At 48.8% G+C, this 19,173-nt stretch overlaps 1 protein-coding gene across 6 annotated transcripts in view; it reads right to left on the reverse strand.

Moving 5' to 3' along the window:
• Positions 1 to 16,713: 16,713 nt before the first annotated feature.
• The window catches only part of PITPNM1 (phosphatidylinositol transfer protein membrane associated 1), a 393,174-nt gene continuing 390,714 nt past the window's right edge, over positions 16,714 to 19,173 (reverse strand). For all 6 annotated transcript variants that reach the window (XM_085651656.1, XM_085651652.1, XM_085651654.1 and 3 more), the window contains exon 24: positions 16,714 to 18,198. In XM_085651656.1, coding sequence (XP_085507782.1) covers positions 17,917 to 18,198 — 282 coding nt within the window. In that variant the 3' untranslated portion in view covers positions 16,714 to 17,916. The remainder of the gene's footprint in view (positions 18,199 to 19,173) is intronic.

Raw genomic sequence — 19,173 nt, forward strand, 5'->3', positions numbered from 1 at the left:
AGATCCTATTGTGGCATAACAAAAGGTGTAGGTGGAAATAAATGGCTCAGCCCTTTCAGAAATCTATTTACAATAGGAGATTTAAAGAGAGAAGGTTGGTCTGGTAGCCGCAGAAAAGAAGCAGACAGAGCAGAGAGGTAACCTTTGAGAGTACCCAAAGAAGAACCCTGCTCGGTAAGAGTAGGAATGAATAAAAGGACAGTAGAAAGAGAAGCCAAAAGAGGGTCAATAGACCTTTCTGTACAGTATAATTCAAATTTCTGCCAACACCAAACAAATACAGTCTTAGTGCAGGGCCGCCTGGCCGCCAGAATAATATTAGAAACTTCGGGAGGAAGGTAAAAAGCTATCAACTTGTCGCCGCTCAATCTCCACGCATGGAGGTGCAAAGTTGAAAGGTTCGGGTGGATAACACTCCCCTGCTGCTGCGACAGAAGATCCTCCCGAAGTGGCAGCCTGATCGGAGGATCGACACTCCTGCTCAGAAGGTCTGGATACCAGACTCTCCTTGCCCAGTCCGATGCCACAAGAATGATTTGGGCCCGGTCACTCCTGATCTTGTCCAGAACCCTGGGTAGGAGTGGTATGGGCGAAAAGGCGATCAACAGGCCTGAGCTAGCTCCACTTGCGATGAAACACGTCACGGAGTGATAGCCGTCTTGGAACCTCCAGCGCGCAGTACTTCTGACATTGCGAGCTCTCTTCAGAGGCGAACAAATCTAACCAATGTTCTCCCCACTGCTGAAAGAGACCTTGCGCCACCTCCGACTGGAGACGTCATTCGTGATCCTGAAGGCATCAACGAGATTGTCCGCCCGGGCGTTCAGAGAACCTGCCAGGTGTTGACCCACTAGGGTTATGCCCTGCTGTTCCAGCCATGTCCAGAGATGCAAGGCCTCTTGACAAAGGGTCCACGACGCCACCCTGCCTTTCTTGTTGCAGTACCACATGGCAGTGGTGTTGTCTGTGAACACCTGCATCAGTTTCCCCTGGACAGAGGGAAGAAATTCTTTCAATGCCAACCGAATTGCTCAGAGCTCCAACAAGTTTATGTAGGGTCCCGTCTCCGGCTGAGACCAGTGAAACCCTGATCTCCACCTCTCCCATGTGGCCACCCCAGAAGTGACGCGTCCGTCACAACTGTGAAATCTGGTTGGGGAAGGGAGGTCTGCCACTGACCAAATCGCAGTTTGTTAACCACTGTAGATCCTTTAAAGTTCCTTCCGAGATCTGAACCACGTTGGTGAGATTTCCCCGATGCTGTGCCCATTGGAACTTCAAGTCCCACTGCAGAGCCTGCATGCACCACCTGGTGTGCCTTACCAACAGGATACAGGAGGCCATGAGACCCAACAGCCTCAGAGTCAACCTCACTGAAATCCAGGATAGAGGCTGAAATATCGGAATCATAACCTGAATATGCTGGACTCGCTGCTCGGGAGGATAAGCCCAAAACAGCACTGTGTCCAAAACAGCTCCGATGAAAGGGAGCGTCTGAGAAGCGGTCAGGTGTGACTTCGGTACGGTTATAGAGAACCCCAGTAAATGCAGGAGGTTCGTCATAGTCTGAAGGTGGGAGACGACTGCCTGTGGCAAGAATGCCTTCAACAACCAGTCGTCGAGGTAGGGGGAAGACTGACACTCCTAACCTGCGCAGATGAGCTGCAACCACCATCATCACCTTGGTGAACACCAGAGGGGCACTGGTAAGACCGAAGGGGAGCATGGTAAACTGAAAGTGCTTGAGGCCTACCTTGAACCGCAGGTAAACCTGTGGCCCGGCAGGATGGGAATGTGAAAATACACATCCTGCAGGTCCAATGCCACCATCCAGTCTCCTTGGTCTAGGGCAGACAAAACCTGAGCCAGAGTGAGCATTTTGAATTTCTCCTCTTTGAGGAAGAGATTGAAGGTCCGAAAATCCGAAATGGACCGAAGACCTTTGTTCTTCGGAATCAGAAAGTAGCGGGAATAACAGCCACTGCCTACTTCTGAAGCTGGGAGCTTTTCTATAGCTCCTTTGGCCAAAAGAGCTGTAACTTCCTCTTAAGGCAACTTTAAATGATCCTCCGCCAGCCGTTCCTGCCTTGGCGGAATAGGAGGAGGAAAAGAAAGAAAAGGAAGAGAATAGCCCTCCTGGACGATCTGCAAGACCCCCTTGTCTGTTGTTATGGATCTCCAGCAGGGGAGATGATGACAAATTCTCCCACCCGCTGGAGTAGTGCGGTACTGCAGTATCAGCCAGGAGTGCTTGGAGGCTGCGGCTGCGGCTGCTGGGGGCAGTGTGGTAGAAGACTTCTGGCCTCCATTCTGAGGACAGAATGTACGGCGTCCACGTCCGCGCACAGCTTGGGTAGTCTGAGCGGGACGGTGGCTAGGATAGGGTGGCGCGGCTGGAAACCCCTTCCGTTGCCATGGAAGGGACGAAAGGAAGACTGGCCACGAGGAGTGGAGGAGAGGCCCAAGGATCTGGCCATAGCTCGAGAGTCCTTGAACCTGACCAGGGCCGAGTCTGCCTTTTCCCCAAAAAGGCAGGATCCATTAAAGGGCATGTCCATCAAATTGGCTTGGACATCCTCCGAGAAGCCAGTTGTATGAAGCCATTCGTGGCGTCTCAAGTCGTTGAAATCGACCTGCCCAGTGAATCAGTCGTATCTAATCCACACCATATGGTGAATTTTGCTGCATCTCTCCCATCCTTGACAGCTTTGGAGAGCACAGACGGGTCGGGACTTATGGCAGCACCTGCCCAACAGTCTCCCAAAGAAAGTGAGAGAAACAGCTCAAAAAGCACACTGTATGCACCGACCGCAATGCCAGACTGGAGGAAGAACACATCTTCTTCCCAAATGAGTCCAATCTCTTGGATTCCCTATCCGAAGGGGCGGAAGGGTATGCGCCTTGGGACAGGGCCCTGCACCACCAAACTTTCTGGGGTGTTGGCTGAGGAACTTTGGGTTGCCTGGAGCTGGGTGATGGCGGCGTGCAATCATCCTGTACACAGGAGGCCCTGTGCTAGGCTTGGACAATGTACTTAGAAGGACATCCATAAGTGCCTCATTAAAGGGCAATAGGGGTTCAGAAGTAGAAGCCCCAAGCTGAAGCACTTCAGTCAGGAGATTAGTCCTGACCTGCATTGAGGACAGCTCCAGTCTAAGGACCTCAGCTGCCCTCTTAACCACCATGGCATAGGACGCCCCCTCTGTAGCCACTGTAGGCGGAGAGTGTATGGCAGTGTCTAGGGAAGTATCCAGACCACTGGCTTCTCCAAGTTCCCCATACCAGTCCATTGTCTCCTCTGAGACATCCTGGTTCTCAAGAGGGTCTCCAGACTCCTCCCATTCCTCTCCTGAGCCCAGCACGTCCACAAAGTGCTCTGGTGACAACATAGAACCCCTGGGTTTTGTCGACGTCGGAATTGGCGTTGCTCAACGCACCTCTGGCTCCGTGGATGAGGCTTGCGCCACCAACGGGCATCAGCGAAGTCTTAGGCACCGACTTTGGATTCGAAGCCTGGGAAGGTCGCGTTGACATGACCGGCGTCGACCCGGATCTGAGATCGGATCCCTGAGGCCCACCGGCGCCTTGGCCGGAGCCGATGGCTTCGAACCCGATAGGGCCCCATCGGACACCGTGGGGCCGGAGGGCTCACCAACGGGGTCGTTCCGCTCAAATACACGACGCATGGCCCCGTAAAACTCTTTAATTTGAGCAGGAGTAGCCCCGGCTCCCAGAAAGGGTGGAAGGCGCAAAGTTGACTCAGGCTCTGGCTCCACAGAACCTTGCCTAGAGTGTCAGTGCTCTTTACCTTTCTAAACAACGGATGTCAGTTGAGGCAAAGACGAAGTCCGCTTGGCCTTGTTTTTCTTCTTGTGCCTCTTCCCTGAGTGTCCAGAAGACCTCCAATGGGAGGAAGAGGACTTAGGGCTCCGCGAGCGGTCCTGAGACCTCCCCTACTTCAAACGGGACCGAGACCTCCTCGGAGTCTCGCTTGACGTGTTGAATGCCGGGCCGCAAGCAACTTCATCGCTTGCGCCCTAAGGTCTTTGGTGCCATCGCCCGACATTCTAAACATGACTTCCAATCGTGGTCGCGTTCAAGACACCACAGACATACACGGTGTGGATCAGTGACCGACATCATGCAGGAACTAGTCCTGCATGGTTTGAAACCTGTCTTTCTCAAGGACATCCCTCGAACATGAAGTCAAATCCCAAAATATTAACAAAACTCGAGAAAAAGCCTGCCAAAAACCGGCAGCTCTTCCTGGATCAGCACTTAACTGGTGTGGAAAGAAAAGAACTGACATCCACGTGCCTGGGTGGCACCTATGTAGGCACCGTAACGTCATAACCGACACTGCCGACGACGTCACGGAGAGCCACCTGACGTCGAGCGCAAGGTGTATTGCTCAGCAAAAGTTTCTGGATCCAGCCTGATGCCTGGGAATTTCAAAGGTAAGGAATCTGCAGCTAGAAGTCTCTATCAGATAAGAAGAAATATCTTTATTTCTTCTCGTTTTTCCATGTGTGCATTCTGCAGCACACATGGAAAGAGGAAAACGCCTTCATGGATTGTTTTTGTGCAGCAAGATGTTACTTCCTGCACAAAAACAATCAAGCCAACAATGCGGACAAATTTGCAAGGGTACCTGCATTTGGGCTAGGCTCAAACTGTGCGCCGGCACTGTCTCAAAGGACAGGAATGCACTGTATCTCGTACACACAGTGCATTCCTGCCCTTTGGATTTGGCGTAGGGCAGCACAGCAAAAAGACGTGCGGCGCTGCCCCATGCCAAATTGTTGTAAATGAGGCTCTAGATTTGCACCTAGAAACAAGTTTGTAGGCCCCAAAGATATTACAAGTTTCAGGATTTAATTGCGTCTTACTTCCACTGCTCTACCTTAGCGGAGTGTAAATGGAGTTAGATTTTTACCTCCAGCTGGGGCTCGACCTTACTTTGTGATAACCTTCTTATTCAGTTCCTAAACCTATTGCTAGATTGAGCCTCAGCTACTCTTCCACCTGCCACTAGAGTGCAGAGTAAAGAACGGGAGTCTTGCTCAAACAGTAGCCCTACCCTGAGGGGAGGCAAGAATATACTCCAAGGAAACAGATCAGCACTCTCTGACAGGCCCTAAAATGTAAGGAGGGGACCTGGTAAAGTCAGATGGTGAGATGGATGAATTGGGAGTGAAGCAACTGTAGCACCTGCTGCTAGCACTTTGAGATTTTAGTAAAAGCAGTTCTAAGAATAGAAGTTATCATTGGAAGCCCTAAACTTTACGTGCAAGGTATCGAAGATAAAAGTGTAAACATACGGCATGGGAAAGAGAACTGTCAGGGTCGTCATAAACTCAGACATTTGAGAGTGGTCCTTCGCTGGACCTCACGTGTCTGCACTGGCTGGTAGGTCAGTCTATCTGCCACGCAGCAGAACCATCAGTGCATCCATGAACATCCAATGGTCCAATCTGATGCCAGGAAAAAGGTATTCTTATGGGGGAGATTTACTAAGATTTTGTGCTGTGGTTGGGTCACAAAAGTGATGCAAATCGTCTCAAAATCTTTTTTTTTTTCCAGTTTACTTTCCAGCGCTACACAAGTGTAGCGCTGGAAAGCATAGCGCTACTTTACATTACTTTGCGCCATGGTGCGTACCAAGGGTGGAGCATTGGCGTTCCCATGCAACAACCCAAGGTTTCTCATTCTAAACCCAATTTACTAAATAAAGTAGATTAGGTTTAGCGTGAGAAAACTGCGCCCCATCAAACTAGTCACAGGGAAGGAGAAATGCTTTAATTTTGCCTTCCTTTTCCAACTTTGCATGTGTGCTGCACTTTGCAGCACACATGCAAAGTGGGAAAAGCTTTCCCTCGTGTCTAGGCATAGTATTTTGTAAAGGAAGGGTACCCCTTCTGTACAAAAACTCTGCTAGACTCACACGCACACACCCTGGTGCTATGGCTCTAAGGTGGTGTGTGGGGCACGGCAGCTGTAATCAGCGCCGGCGCAAGGGGAGGAGAGAGCCATATCTTTGGAAATATGGCGTTCTCCTGCTCCTTCCCATTTGGTAAATCTCCTCCTTAGTTTCTTGCCCTGAGCTGTGCCCTTAGGGCAGCACTTTTTGCCAGTCACAATTACTACTTTTCAACCATTCCTAAAAATATTTTGGGAATTTATAACTTTCCCAAAGACATTCCAGGACTGGAGTTGGAATAGTAACTAAGGAGAACCAGGTTCAACAAGTGCAGCTATGGCCATGCCCTGCAAGCTTTGAGCAGGTGTCTATCTTGCCAGGAGTGCAGCCTGATGTCAAGGAGAGCACAGTGATATGCCAGCTTGCACAAACAGCCATGTGATGGCATCAGTATTCAGGAGTACAATATTTATATCCCATACTTTGTCATTAAAAGCTCGAGTCACTGCCATTGTACAACAGCATTAATACTATCATACTCGATGGAGTGGTTTAGCCACGGTGTGCCATAAAGGTGCGGAATGTGCATATGTGCAGCAGTCGTGTGCTTGATGTACCTGTGTGCTACCGTCGGATGGCAAAGTCCCTAGACTGGCATGATGCATACAGATATTGTACCACTGATATCCTACAGACCAGGGAAAATGCCATAACATGCCCGTGTTGCTGCTTAGTGTCCGTGTGTGGCATCAGTACATGCCAGGGGCGCTTTCGTCTTATAGTAGGGGTACCTACTTTAATGTGTGCCGCTCTGGATTGTGCCCTGGGTGTCGCCTGAACTCCCTCAGCACCTGCTCCGCATACATTATGAGATTCACTCCTGTTACCAGAGGGTTTAAGGAGTACCTTGTAAGCTTCTGTGTGCAAGAAATAGAGAAGACTAACAATGACACCCCGCAAACTCAACTGCTCCACTAAAGCGCCATGCTTCAACGGTGTCTCTGCATCTTTCTAGGACTAAGAGGCCACAGTGACAGAAGGAAGAGTCTTAGCCAACATCCAGAGATTGCAGCAGCCAACAGTGGACGGATCTAGGGAGGGTCAAGAACCAGGACCCTACATAGAGCAAGTTATTAAAAAATGCCATCCCTGAACCCCTTCCACTATAGTAATGCCCACTGGCATAAATAAGGGTGCCCAGGCTCCCTACAACTAAAGCCTGGATAGTTGCCTCTGCCCTGGGACAACTACTGAACATTTTGTAGCTGTTGCTCTGCCTGATGTTGCTTTAGAGCCACGTTGCAATAACCTTCTACATTTACACAAACGCTGTGACTACAGTGCACTTTCTACTCCAGCTTTTCATACCATTTCGGCACGAAGTAAAACTTGGCATTTCACTACTATAAGCAAGAAAGAGGGAAGACGCTTCAGTATGCCTCCATGGCGGCAGAAACCAAAGCTGGGAGAAAGTAACACAGGTGTGGGATAAAAGATGCAGTTTCAGGCTGGTCATATATTAACAGGGATGGCAAGCAAGATCTAATGGCACGTGAATGTCATTTCACTCTGGTTAGAAGTTAATAGGTCCTGTGAGCAATACTCCACAGACATGACCAATGTCACATCACACCAATTAGAAGTGCCATGAGTGACACTTGATGGTTTAACAGAGATCATCTCAGTTAGATTAAGCATTAGTAGGGTCTGCCGGTGAGGTCTCTTGTGTGTAAGAGCTGAAACCTCAGGCATGTTACAAGGTAACAGGTTTCCCATTCTTTAAGAGAAGTCATTCACAGTGTTCAGATGCTGTGTTCTGGTGGATAGCTGTTCCCAAGCATTCTTCGTCGTTTCAGATATTTCAAGACGTTTGACTGGATCCAGAGGAGAGCTGACATCATTGCTCAAAGCGAGATATTGGCTCCATAAAGAGGCCCCTGACTTTACGATGGTCGAGCACACCTTGTTTTCACGTGTGAACGAAGGGGGTGGCTATGTTGGCACCTCTGCAGTCTTTTCAGGTGATGTCCAAGACCAAGGAGCGCCTGATAAAGGACACCGGCCTAGTCATGACACCACAACCATTTTAATGTGGTAACTTACCATCACAAGACTCTGGTGGTGGAACCACGTTTCCTGAAGGAATGGAGTAGAATCATCTCAGATCTGTGGCTCCCACCCATCAGGAGACCACCACATCACAGCCATCAGGACAAGGTGAGATAAGCATGGGCTGTGGTTAACACAGCCCCATAGAATTTGTGCTCATAAAGGAGCGCTGCAGAGGATGCTATGCCAGGTATTTTCTGGTTCAGGAGAAAAGTAGAGGAGTTTGCAACATCCTAGACCAGAGGTATATAAACAAGTACATTTAGAAAATACAGCTGAAGAAGATGGTTGTTCTGTATCCAATTTCTTCAACTCTTGGAGCTACAAGACCAATGAGTCTTCGGACCTCCAAGATGCCTACTGCCAAGATCCTCGCTGGCATTGTCACTGATACTTAGAAGTATAGCTGAAGATTTTTGGCTTGTCGGTTCGACTCCTAAGGGAGTCGTTCATGAGTCAGAAGGAAAATGTTACTTACCCAGTACTCATCTGTTTGTGGCATGTAGTGTTGTAGATTCACATGCTTACCGTAAGCCTGCCATCTGGTGTTGGGCTCGGAAGTGTGCAAGTTTTTTTTTTTTTTTTAAAGAAGTCTTTCGAGTCACGAGGTGTAGTTGGTGACTGCTCCTCTTACTTGCAATGCGCATGGTCATCGACTCCATTGTTAGATTGTTTTCCGCTTTGCGGGTGAGGATGGAGCGTAAAGGATGATGTATCCTAGTTAGATGACCGTGCAAAAGTAATGTATGGTTTTAATATTCAATGTAGATAAGTGCAACCTACACCAGTGCCCTGAAAGAAGGGCGGGTGCATGTGAATCTACAGCACTACATGCCACAAAACAATGCTTACTGGGTAAGTAACATTTTCTGTTTGATGGCATGTGTGGATGTCGATACACATGTTAAGCATAGACCTGGGTTTTCCAAAGTCTGTCCTGGGTGGCCACATCCATACCAGATTTTTACGGTAACTACATTTATCTAAATGGGAATATGCTAAAAATCTGGCTTGGATCTGGCCCTCCAGGACCGACTTTGGAGAACCCTGGCATAGACTGTAAAGCAGTTTCCTTCCGTAGGCGATGGCTAACCTGTGTGGGTTGCATTTGCTTGAAATAATGTTCTTAAAACTGCTTGACCAACAGTGGCTTGATGTCATGCCATAACATCTACCCAGTAATGTTTGGTAAATGTATGCAGTGTAGTGCATGTAGCTGCTTTACATATGTTAGCTATGAGTATATTTCCCAAGAAGGCCATGGAAGCTCCCTATTTATGAGTAGAGTGAGCTTTGGAAGGGATAGGGAGTGGTCTTTTAGCTTTGGTATAACAGATTTTTAATACATTTTACAATCCTGTGTGCCTGATTTAGAAGGAACATGCTACTTACCAGTATGCATCTGTTCTTGGCATGTAGAGCTGCAGAGCCACACACTAAGGATAAGATCGCCATCTGGTGTTGGGCTCAGATGATTGCAGGTTGTTGTTGTCTTCGGAAGGAGTCTTTGGTCACGAGATTGGTGACTCCTCCCCTGGACAACAGTGCGCATGGGCATCCACTCCATCCTCAGATTGTTTTTCGCCATGATGGGAAATGATGGAGTGTGTAAGAAGTAAAGAGAAAGGATGTCCATGTGTAGTGTCTAATTAAGACAAAGCTGGAACGGATACAGGTCCCGGGGAGGCGGGTGTGGCTCTGCAGCTCTACATGCCAAGAACAGATGCATACTGGTAAGTAGCATATTCCGTTCGAGGCATATGAGCTGCAGATCACACACTAAGGATAGACTATATAGCAGTGTCTCCCCTAGCGGTGGTCACCTGTATCAGTTGCAGCAGTTTGGAATAGAGTTTTTAGGACAGCTTGGCCTACTGAAGCTTGTTGTTTGGATTGCACATCAACACAGTAATGCTTAGTGAAGGTGTCTGTAGTAGACCATGTGGCTGCTTTGCAAATGTCTTCTAAGTGGATGTTTCCTAAGAATGCCATAGAAGCCCCTATTTTACGCGTGGAGTGCGCCCTAGGGGGAACGGTAAGAGTACGTTTAGCTTTTTGGTAACATATTTGGATACATATGACTATCCATCTGGCGATACCCGATTTGGAAATAGGGTTGCCTTTATGTGGTGGAGCGAAAGCAACAAACAGTTGCTTGGTTTTCCGAAAAGGTTTGGTTCTGTCGATGTAATACAGCAAGGCTCTTTTAACATCTAATGTATGAAGTGCCCTCTCAGCTACTGAGTCTGGATTAGGGAAGAAGACTGGCAGTTCCACTTACTGGTTTAGATGGAAAGGGGAAATGACTTTAGGGAGGAATTTTGGATTCCTCCTAAGAACCACTTTGTTCCGATGTAGTTGCAGGAAGGGTTCTTCGAGAGTTAAGGCTTGTATTTCACTTACTCTTCGCAGGGATGTGATTGCGATGAGGAAAGCCACTTTCCATGTTAGGAACTGCAGTTCGCATTTGTGCATTGGTTCAAATGGGGGACCCATGAGCCTTGTTAGAACAATATTAAGGTTCCACACCGGGGAAGGTGGTAACCTTGGAGGAATAATTCTTTTAAGACCCTCCATAAATGCTTTAATGGCTGGTACCTTAAAGAGGGATAGGTGTTGTCTATTTTGCAAATAGGCTGCTAATGCCGCTAGATGTAGACGGATAGAGGAATACGCTAAATTGCATCTTAGCAAGTGTAATAAATAGCAAATGATGTTTTGGATGGAAGCATCCAGTGGTTGTATGTCATTGTTAGCGCAGTAAATGGCAAACCGTTTCCATTTTGCAGCATAGCATGCCCTAGTAGTAGGTCTCCTGGCTTCTTTAATGATATTCATACAGTCTGGAGGAAGGTTGAGGTACCCGAACTCTAAGACTTCAGGAGCCAGATTGCCTAGTTTAGTGTTTGAGGATCTGGGTGTCTGATTTCTCCATGGTTCTGGGTTAAGAGATCCGGGGAGAGGTGCAGTTTTTGATGTGGAACTAGCGAGAGTTCCAAAAGTGTGGTGAACCAGGGTTGACGTGCCCAAGTGGGAGTCACTAGGATGAGTGTCAGCGACTGTTGTTTCAGTTTGCGTACCACAAATGGAATGCGTGGGAGAGGCGGAAAAGCGTACGCAAATCTGCCTGACCAGTTCATCCATATTGCATTGCCCTTTGACCGTGGGTGTGGGAACCTGGCGGCGAAGGTTGGGCATTTTGCGTTTTCTTGTGTGGCGAACAGGTCTATGTCTGGTTGTGTCCACTTTTGGAAGAATGGGAGTAAGACTTTGGGGTGTAGTTCCCATTCGAGTATCTGCTGTGTGTGGCGACTTAAGAGGTCGGCCACCTGGTTCTGAACCCCTGGGAGGTGTTCTGCTAGCAGGTAGATGTTTCGGGGAATTGCCAATCTCCAAATTTGTTGCGCCAGTTGGGACAGTTGTAGGGAATGTGTCCCTCCTTGATTCTGTATGTAATACATTGTGGTCATGTTGTCCGTGCGGATGAGGACAGTGTTGTTTTGTATATGCACTTGGACGGATTTCAGTGCTAGAAACACCGCTATAAGTTGTAGGTGATTGATGTGGAGCTGTTTTTGTTGAGTGGTCCACCTTTCCTGAGTGGTGTGGTGAAGGAGGTGGGCTCCCCACCCCGTGAGAGATGCGTCGATGGTCAGCACAACTTGTGGAAGAGGCTCCAAGAACGGCCGCCCTTTGGACAGGTTGATGGTGTTCCACCACTTCAGCGAGCGAAGTGAGCGGCTGTCCACCAACACCAGATCGGTAAGTTGTCCGTGGGCCTGATTCCACTGTTGTGCTAGACATTCCTGTAAGGGACGCATTTGAAGGCGTGCGTAGGGTACTATGGAGATGCATGACGCCATCATGCCTAAGAGTTGCATGAACACTCTTGCGGGGAGAGAGTGTTGCGTTTGAAATTTTTTGATGAGAGACTGTATGTTGGCTATCCTGGCTATGCTGGGATAAGCTACGGCTTTGGCTGTGTCTATGGTGGCTCCCAGGTATTGTTGTACTTGGGAGGGTTGTAGGTGAGATTTGGGATAGTTGATGGTAAATCCCAAGTTGTGTAGGGTTTGAATAGTGCGGTGAGTGTGGAGAACGCATTTGTCTAGAGTATTGGCTTTTATGAGCCAATCGTCCAGATAGGGGAAGACATGGATGTTTTGTCTCCTGAGATATGCTGCCACAACTGCCAAGCATTTGGTGAACACCCTGGGTGCAGTTGTTACTCCGAATGGGAGAACTGTAAACTGATAGTGCTGACCGTCTACCACGAATCGTAGATACTTCCTGTGAGCGGGATGCATAGGGATGTGAAAAGATGCGTCCTTGAGGTCTAATGTGGCAAGGAAGTCTCCTTGTTGAAGTAATGGAAGGACCTGTTGGAGAGTGATCATGTGGAAATGATCCGATTGTATGTACTGGTTTAGTAGTCTGAGGTCCAGTATGGGTCTTAAGGTTTTGTCCTTTTTGGGAATGAGGAAGTATAGGGAATATACTCCTGTGCCCTGATGTTGTAGTGGAACAGGTTCTATTGTGTGTTTTTGAAGCAAAGACTGTATTTCCTGTTTGAGGAGCGTGAGGTGGTGAGGCGTCATGGAACGGTGTCTGGGTGGTATGTTTGGGGGTGGGTTTATGAGTTCGAGGCAGTAGCCAGATTGGATAATTTGTCTTACCCACCTGTCTGTAGTGATGGTATTCCAGACAGGTAGGAACTGTTGAAGTCTGCCCCTGACCGGAGTGGAATGGTCTGGGGGGAGTGGTGGCAAGTCACTGTTTGGTGGCTGTAGAGGTGCGGGTGTTGTTGTTGTTGCCCCGTCCTCGGCCTTTAGTATTGTTTCCCGATAACCTCCTCTAAAATATCCTCTGTTAGGGGATGTTTGACCTGATGCTTTGAAGGTGGAAGAGTTGTCTGTTCCCACATTTTTGGAAGCTCCTCTATAAAAGGAGCGACGAAAGGAGCCTCTGGGTTGAGTAGACTGCAATGCTCCCATAGATTTGGCAGTCTCATTATCTTTCTTCATTTTTTCTAGGGCAGTGTCTACTGCAGGGCCGAATAGTTGCTTCTGATTAAAGGGTTGAGCAAGAAAGGTGGTTTGGACTTCCGGCTTGAAGCCGGAAATGCGCAGCCATGCGTGGCGTCGAAGCAATACGCTTGTGTTGACTGCCCTAGAGGCAGTGTCCGCTGCGTCTAATGCACATTTAATGGAGGCATTGGATATTAGTTTGCCCTCTTGGATGAGGTCAGTGGCCTGTGTTTTGAATGGTTCAGGCAGGTGTTGCAAGAGATCCTCTAGTTGATCATAATGGGCTCTATCATAACGAGCCAATAGGGCTTGTGTATTTGCGATACGCCAGTGGTTAGTAGCTTGAGCGGCAACCCTTTTCCCGGAAGGCTCCAGGAGTTTAGACTCTTTGTCTGGGGGTGGCGTGTCTCCGGTTGTTTGGGAGTTCGCCCGTTTTCTGGCATTTGATACGACTAGTGAGTCTAGGGGGAGTTGCGCCTTGATGTACGCAGGATCTTGTGGCGCCAGTCTATATATTTTTTTCTATTCTGGTGTTGAGAACCCTGGCCCTGACAGGGTCTTTAAAAACCTCATTGGCATGCTTTATCACTCCCTTAATCATGGGTAGAATGTGGACTGTTTTCTGGGACTGCTCAAAAGTGTCGAGTAGAAAATCCTCCTCAGGAGTGTCGGTGTGCATGGTGACACCATGAAACAATGCTGCTCTGTTTATAAGCTGACCGAACCCTAAATGGTCATCAGGAGGGGAGGGTTTTGAGGGGTATGGAGTGGGGTCAGGCATATCAGGCATAGGGTAAGTCCAGTCATCTACTGGTGCTGTGTCCGGGAGTGTAAAGGGATCAGTAGGATCAGTGGGATAAGTAAAGAAATCTGGGTCTCCCCCTCCCCTAAATCATCATCATCCTGTGGAGGTGGTGTGTGAGAAGGAGATGGTAGAGGTGAAGGTGGTGGGGGTGGGGGGGATGGAATAGGAGGTAATGTAGGAGAGGAAGGACGTATGGGTGAAGTGGCACAGTCCTTCTTCTTTGGAGGTGTTGTGTCCAGCTTCCTTTTCTTGTAGGGCACCGCTGTGACATGTCCAGTTTTCGGATTTATGTAAATCCGTTTTTGCTTTGGATCAGGCCGAAAGAGTTCCTCACTGTCCGAAGGCGGCTTTGGCGCCGACTTTTTTGTTTCAGATTTAGATTTTTGTTCTTTATGGACTTGTTTTGGCACCGAGGATGTTTTGGGTGCCGAAGAACTTTTCGGTTCCGGTGGATTTTTCGGTGCCCGAAAGGGTGCCAACGAGCCTTTCGGTGTCGGTGGAGACCTCGGCGCCGAAGAACGTTTCGGTGCCGGTGGAGATGTCTGTGCCGAGTGACGTTTCGGGGCCGATGGAGATTTCGGTCTCGGAGCCTGCTTCGGTGCCGAAGGTATTATAGGCACAATGACATAAGGTTTGCTCGAGCCCGAGCCACCTGCAGGCTTACTTTTCTTCAGTGCCGAGGGCGGGGCCTCTGAAGATGTTTTTGGATCTCGACTGGGTCCAGATGGCAGTCTTGACCAATGTCTTTTTGGGTGGTGTTGGGGTAGGGGGGCCGGTACTCACAGGCTGCCCCCGATCAGAATCGTCGGCCTCGGTCACGATCTGGAGATCTTCGGAGTCATCGTCAGGGACATCCTGTGCAAAGATGTCTTCTGGTTCCGGAACCGGCTTGGCCATGATATGGCGTCGAGCTCTTCGGTCCCGGATAGTCTTCTTCGAACGGAATGCGGCGCAGGCTGGACAGCTGGATTCGTTGTGGTCTGGTGAAAGGCACAAATTACAGACCTCGTGGTGAGCGCTATGAGGGAACTTTGCTCCACATTGGGGGCATTTTTTAAAAGGTGTCCTTTCCATCAGCCGCGTCCGGAGTCGGTCCGATATGGTTTTCGACGTCGAGTTTTCAAATTTTGAGAGTTGTAGTGATTGTTATAAGTTTTCTGCTGGAGCGGAAAAAGGTTCATCCGAACCCAATGGCGGAAAAAAACAATCTGAGGATGGAGTGGATGCCCATGCGCACTGTTGTCCAGGGGAGGAGTCACCAATCTCGTGACCAAAGACTTCTTCCGAAGACAACAACAACCTGCAATCATCCAAGCCCAACACCAGATGGCGATCTTATCCTTAGTGTGTGATCTGCAGCTCATATGCCTCGAACATCGCTTTTCCCTTATGTGGCTTTGAGACTGCAAGCAAGAGTTGTTGAGTTTTCCAAAATGATTGAGTTCTATCAATCAAATATATAGGAGCTCTTTAAACATCTAATGTGTGTAATGCTCTTTCCGCAACTGAATCTGGTTGGGGAAAGAACAATGGCAATTCAATGGATTGATTAATGTGGATTTGAAAGACCACTTTTGAAAGGATTTTAGGGTTGGTGCATAGTACAACCTTGTGTTTATACATTTGAATGAATGGTTCTTCTAGAGTTAATGCCTGAACCTCACTTGCATTGAGAAATGTAACGCTCCATGAGAGAAATTGGAGAGCGCAAGTGTGGAGAGGTTCAAATGGGGGACCCATTAACCTTGTTAACACAATGTTGAGATTTCAGTGCAACCGCTTGAGTCAATCTTGGCTCAAAGCCGATGACTGGTGACTGTGGCCTTGGTGCTGCTCTTTCAGCCCCAGGCTGAGCCTTTCCGATATGGGTGTTCTGTGCCGGCCATGGCCCGAGGGCAGTGGTGGCCCGTGCACATATTTCGGTCAGTCTGAATTGGATGATAAACCATTCGGGAAAGTTTGTTGAGGCTGTGGCTGGGATGCAGGGGACACAGTACTCACAGTCTGTCCTGGTGGAAGGTCCTGGATCTAGATCTCGGATTCCCAACAGTCGTCGTGTGAAAAGGTACCCTCAGCCACTGCCGACACTTGCGTGAAGGCCTTGTGGTGGTAGCCTTTGGACCCGAATACATCTGGAGTGTCTTCGAATGTTTGTCGGGACATCTTGAGTCTTCTTGCGCGCAGACGGCTCATCGTCTTTTTCGGAACGACTGGCAAGCCTTGCAAATGGATTCCTAATAATCCGGAGAAAGGTACAAGTTGCACACCAGATATTGGTTGGTGTTTGAGAACTTGGCGTAGCAGCTTGGACAAAATCTAAAGGGTGTGCATTCCATCACTAATTGGACATGGCATGGAGGAAATTCAAAAAAAGGAAGGTTTGCCCCGAAGGGGGAAGTCCCTCAGTGCCACAGTTGACTGGAATTATGTTGATATCTAAGTAACCGTGATCAAGGACAATACTGACGTTCAAGGCCTAACAAGTAGGAACTGACGATACGGAGCAGAGGAGCACACATCTGAACCAGACGGTGGATGGAGTTGACTACCATGTGCATTGCAAGTCAGAGGAGGAGTCACTTCACCTGGTGACTCAAAAGACTTCTTGAAAGAAAAACAACTTGCACACTTCTAAGCCCAACCCTAGATGCCAGACTTATGCTAAGCATGTGTATCTACAGCCAAACATACAAGCTACTCACCTTCAACAACACTATCTAACGGAATGCGTAACAACCTGCTTAGCTTCCAATCACAGATCTTTGTTTTTTTTATTCTGCTAGGTGTTGAACAGGGCATTAGGTGGAGCACCCATCTGAGGATATGGAAAAGAAACCACATATTCAACCTGATACTGGAGTCATTTAAAAATATAATCAAGTTACTTGTTCATTAGCTGCGTAGGGTGATCAGACAAGCGAAGGCATTTCATAGCATTATTTTATAACACTTGAATGTCCAGGCTTTTGTACAATGAGTTTTGAATTAACATTACAGTTTTTCATTTGAAGGCCTTGTCTTACCCGTTACCCCAATTCTTGGCAAGAACATCACATGTAAGGTCACGTCACCTGCCTGGGACATCTACAAGGATTTATGGGGTCTACTCTAGATGTCCCCATGTGCGACCTTACAGCTACACACTGGCATGCTGTCAACAGCCTTTTAACTGCCTCAGAACATGTTCGGTACAACAGTTTCACATTAAGGGTGCCCAGGAAGGCGGAAGACGACATCACCGGCGGAAGTAGTGCACAGGACACGCTGCCCTGCCCCTTCCACTCTGAGGCCAGGGGCAAGGAAGCAAACTGGATCACGAAGCCAGGAGTCTTTGCAAGTCTCGGAATGTCAACGGCTCTGCTTCTTTGAAGCATTTGTTTCAGGGGTCTTTTTAAAAGTTATTTTTATTCACAAGTATTTTATGTTTTTTTTTTTTTAAAGGTTGCAATAAAGTGCATTCGTTTTACTTTGCGATAGGGCTATTCTGTTTCATTCAAATTCAGTTCACAGTTCAATCGACGTGGAGTTGGGGGGGTTCAAAGACCACCAGCTTGTCAAATGTCCCAGAAAGACCCCGGAATGAAAAGTGCAGAGTATACTTATCATGTGGAGGGGTCCATTTCCTATCCAAGTGAACTGGACATTTTTTTGCGTTGTGATAGCGAGACTAGCCCTCGAAGAATGAACTTAGGAACGTGTCGGGAGTACTGGTGTCACCGGGAGCCCTGCACGGTGGAAACAGATGCGTTAGCAGAGCTCGGTCTGGCCGCTGCAGGGCTTTGGAAGAGGCGTGTATGCCCTGTACTGGAGGGCCTGCAGGCGAGGAGTGAAGTGCATCAGGGTCCTAGTTCTTGAACAGCAAGGCTGATGCAGCAAGCATGAGGTGCATTGACAGAGGTCTTCACAGGCCCAGAATAATACCATCCAGCTTGAAATAAATAGGAGGGGGGTTGATCTTGCCTTGGCGCATGCTGGCTGCTGGGAGGGTCCCCAGGGTCTTCGAAAGAGGGGCCCCGGCTCTGCCACGGCACCTCTGCCTGACGGTCACATGGTCTTCACCCTTCACTCTCCAGCTTCAGACTGACGCTCCGCGGCTTGCCCCTGACCAGCCCTGGTGGAGCGGGGGTTCCGCCATCACGCTCAGAAGCCCCCCGCTCGCCGGCGGTGTGGCGGGAGCGCAGGAGGTGGCTCTGCTTCCGCAGGAAGTTCACGGGCCCCGGGCAGCCGTAGGCCCCCTTCGACAGTCCAGCCCGTGGTGGGTGGTTCCCTTTCGGCGAATGCGCCTGGCTTGTGCTCTCCAGCTGCGCCAGGTGTGCCACGTAGCCCTCCGACAGGAACTGCAGGGGGGAAACAGGAGAGACAAGGTGAATTATTAAAGTGGTCTTGATATGCTGCCCTCATGGTAGAAGGTTCCTAGACCAGCACCTCTGAAAGGCCAGATACTCACTTGTGCCCCAGTGGGACACTGGCCTTAGGGGCCCCAGGCGCCCCTCCATTTCTATACCCACTGAAGGACTCTACCTGCCCCCAGGCACCTGGTTCAATCCCCACTTTTCACTCACAGACATCGTGCCGTATGCAGCCTTTCCCCAGCGTTCAAACCACCCCTTATCAGCCTCTTTGAATTAGTTTTATGGTTCTGCCCGGGCACCTCTAGAAAGTCAACCAATGCACTTACTACCCCTTTCCATGACAAAATATAGCACATATTTACATTTTACAACAGCAGTCTCTTATGGCCTAGGCTGATGCAAATTCCCTCTTCTTACTCTGCTCGTATTCCCTATACTATAGGAAGTGGAGTGTTACAGGTGTAAAGGTGCACAAGTGCATTTACTAACATTTTGTTTGTGAACTATGCGAAGTATGCAAACACCTTCATGTCAGTAGAGTCTGAGGGTACATCAGTACCAGGTTCAGACCTGCCTTACTCTAGACATGGCCAAGCACTAGCAGGTCAGTAAAGTTGAGGGTACTTACTCCACTTGTCATCAGTACCAGGTTCAGACCTGCCTTACTCTAGACATGGCCAAGCACTAGCAGGTCAGTAAAGTTAAGGGTACTTACTCCACTTGTCATCAGTGACAGGTTCAGACCTGCCTTACTCTAGACATGGCCAAGCACTAGCAGGTCAGTAAAGTTAAGGGTACTTACTCCACTTGTCATCAGTGACAGGTTCAGACCTGCCTTACTCTAGACATGGCCAAGCACTAGCAGGTCAGTAAAGTTGAGGGTACTTACTCCACTTGTCATCAGTGACAGGTTCAGACCTGCCTTACACTAGACATGGCCAAGCACTAGCAGGTCAGTAA

This window comes from Triturus cristatus, chromosome 4_1 (assembly GCF_964204655.1).
Source record: "Triturus cristatus chromosome 4_1, aTriCri1.1, whole genome shotgun sequence".
In the NCBI taxonomy this organism is placed as follows: Eukaryota; Metazoa; Chordata; class Amphibia; order Caudata; family Salamandridae; genus Triturus; species Triturus cristatus.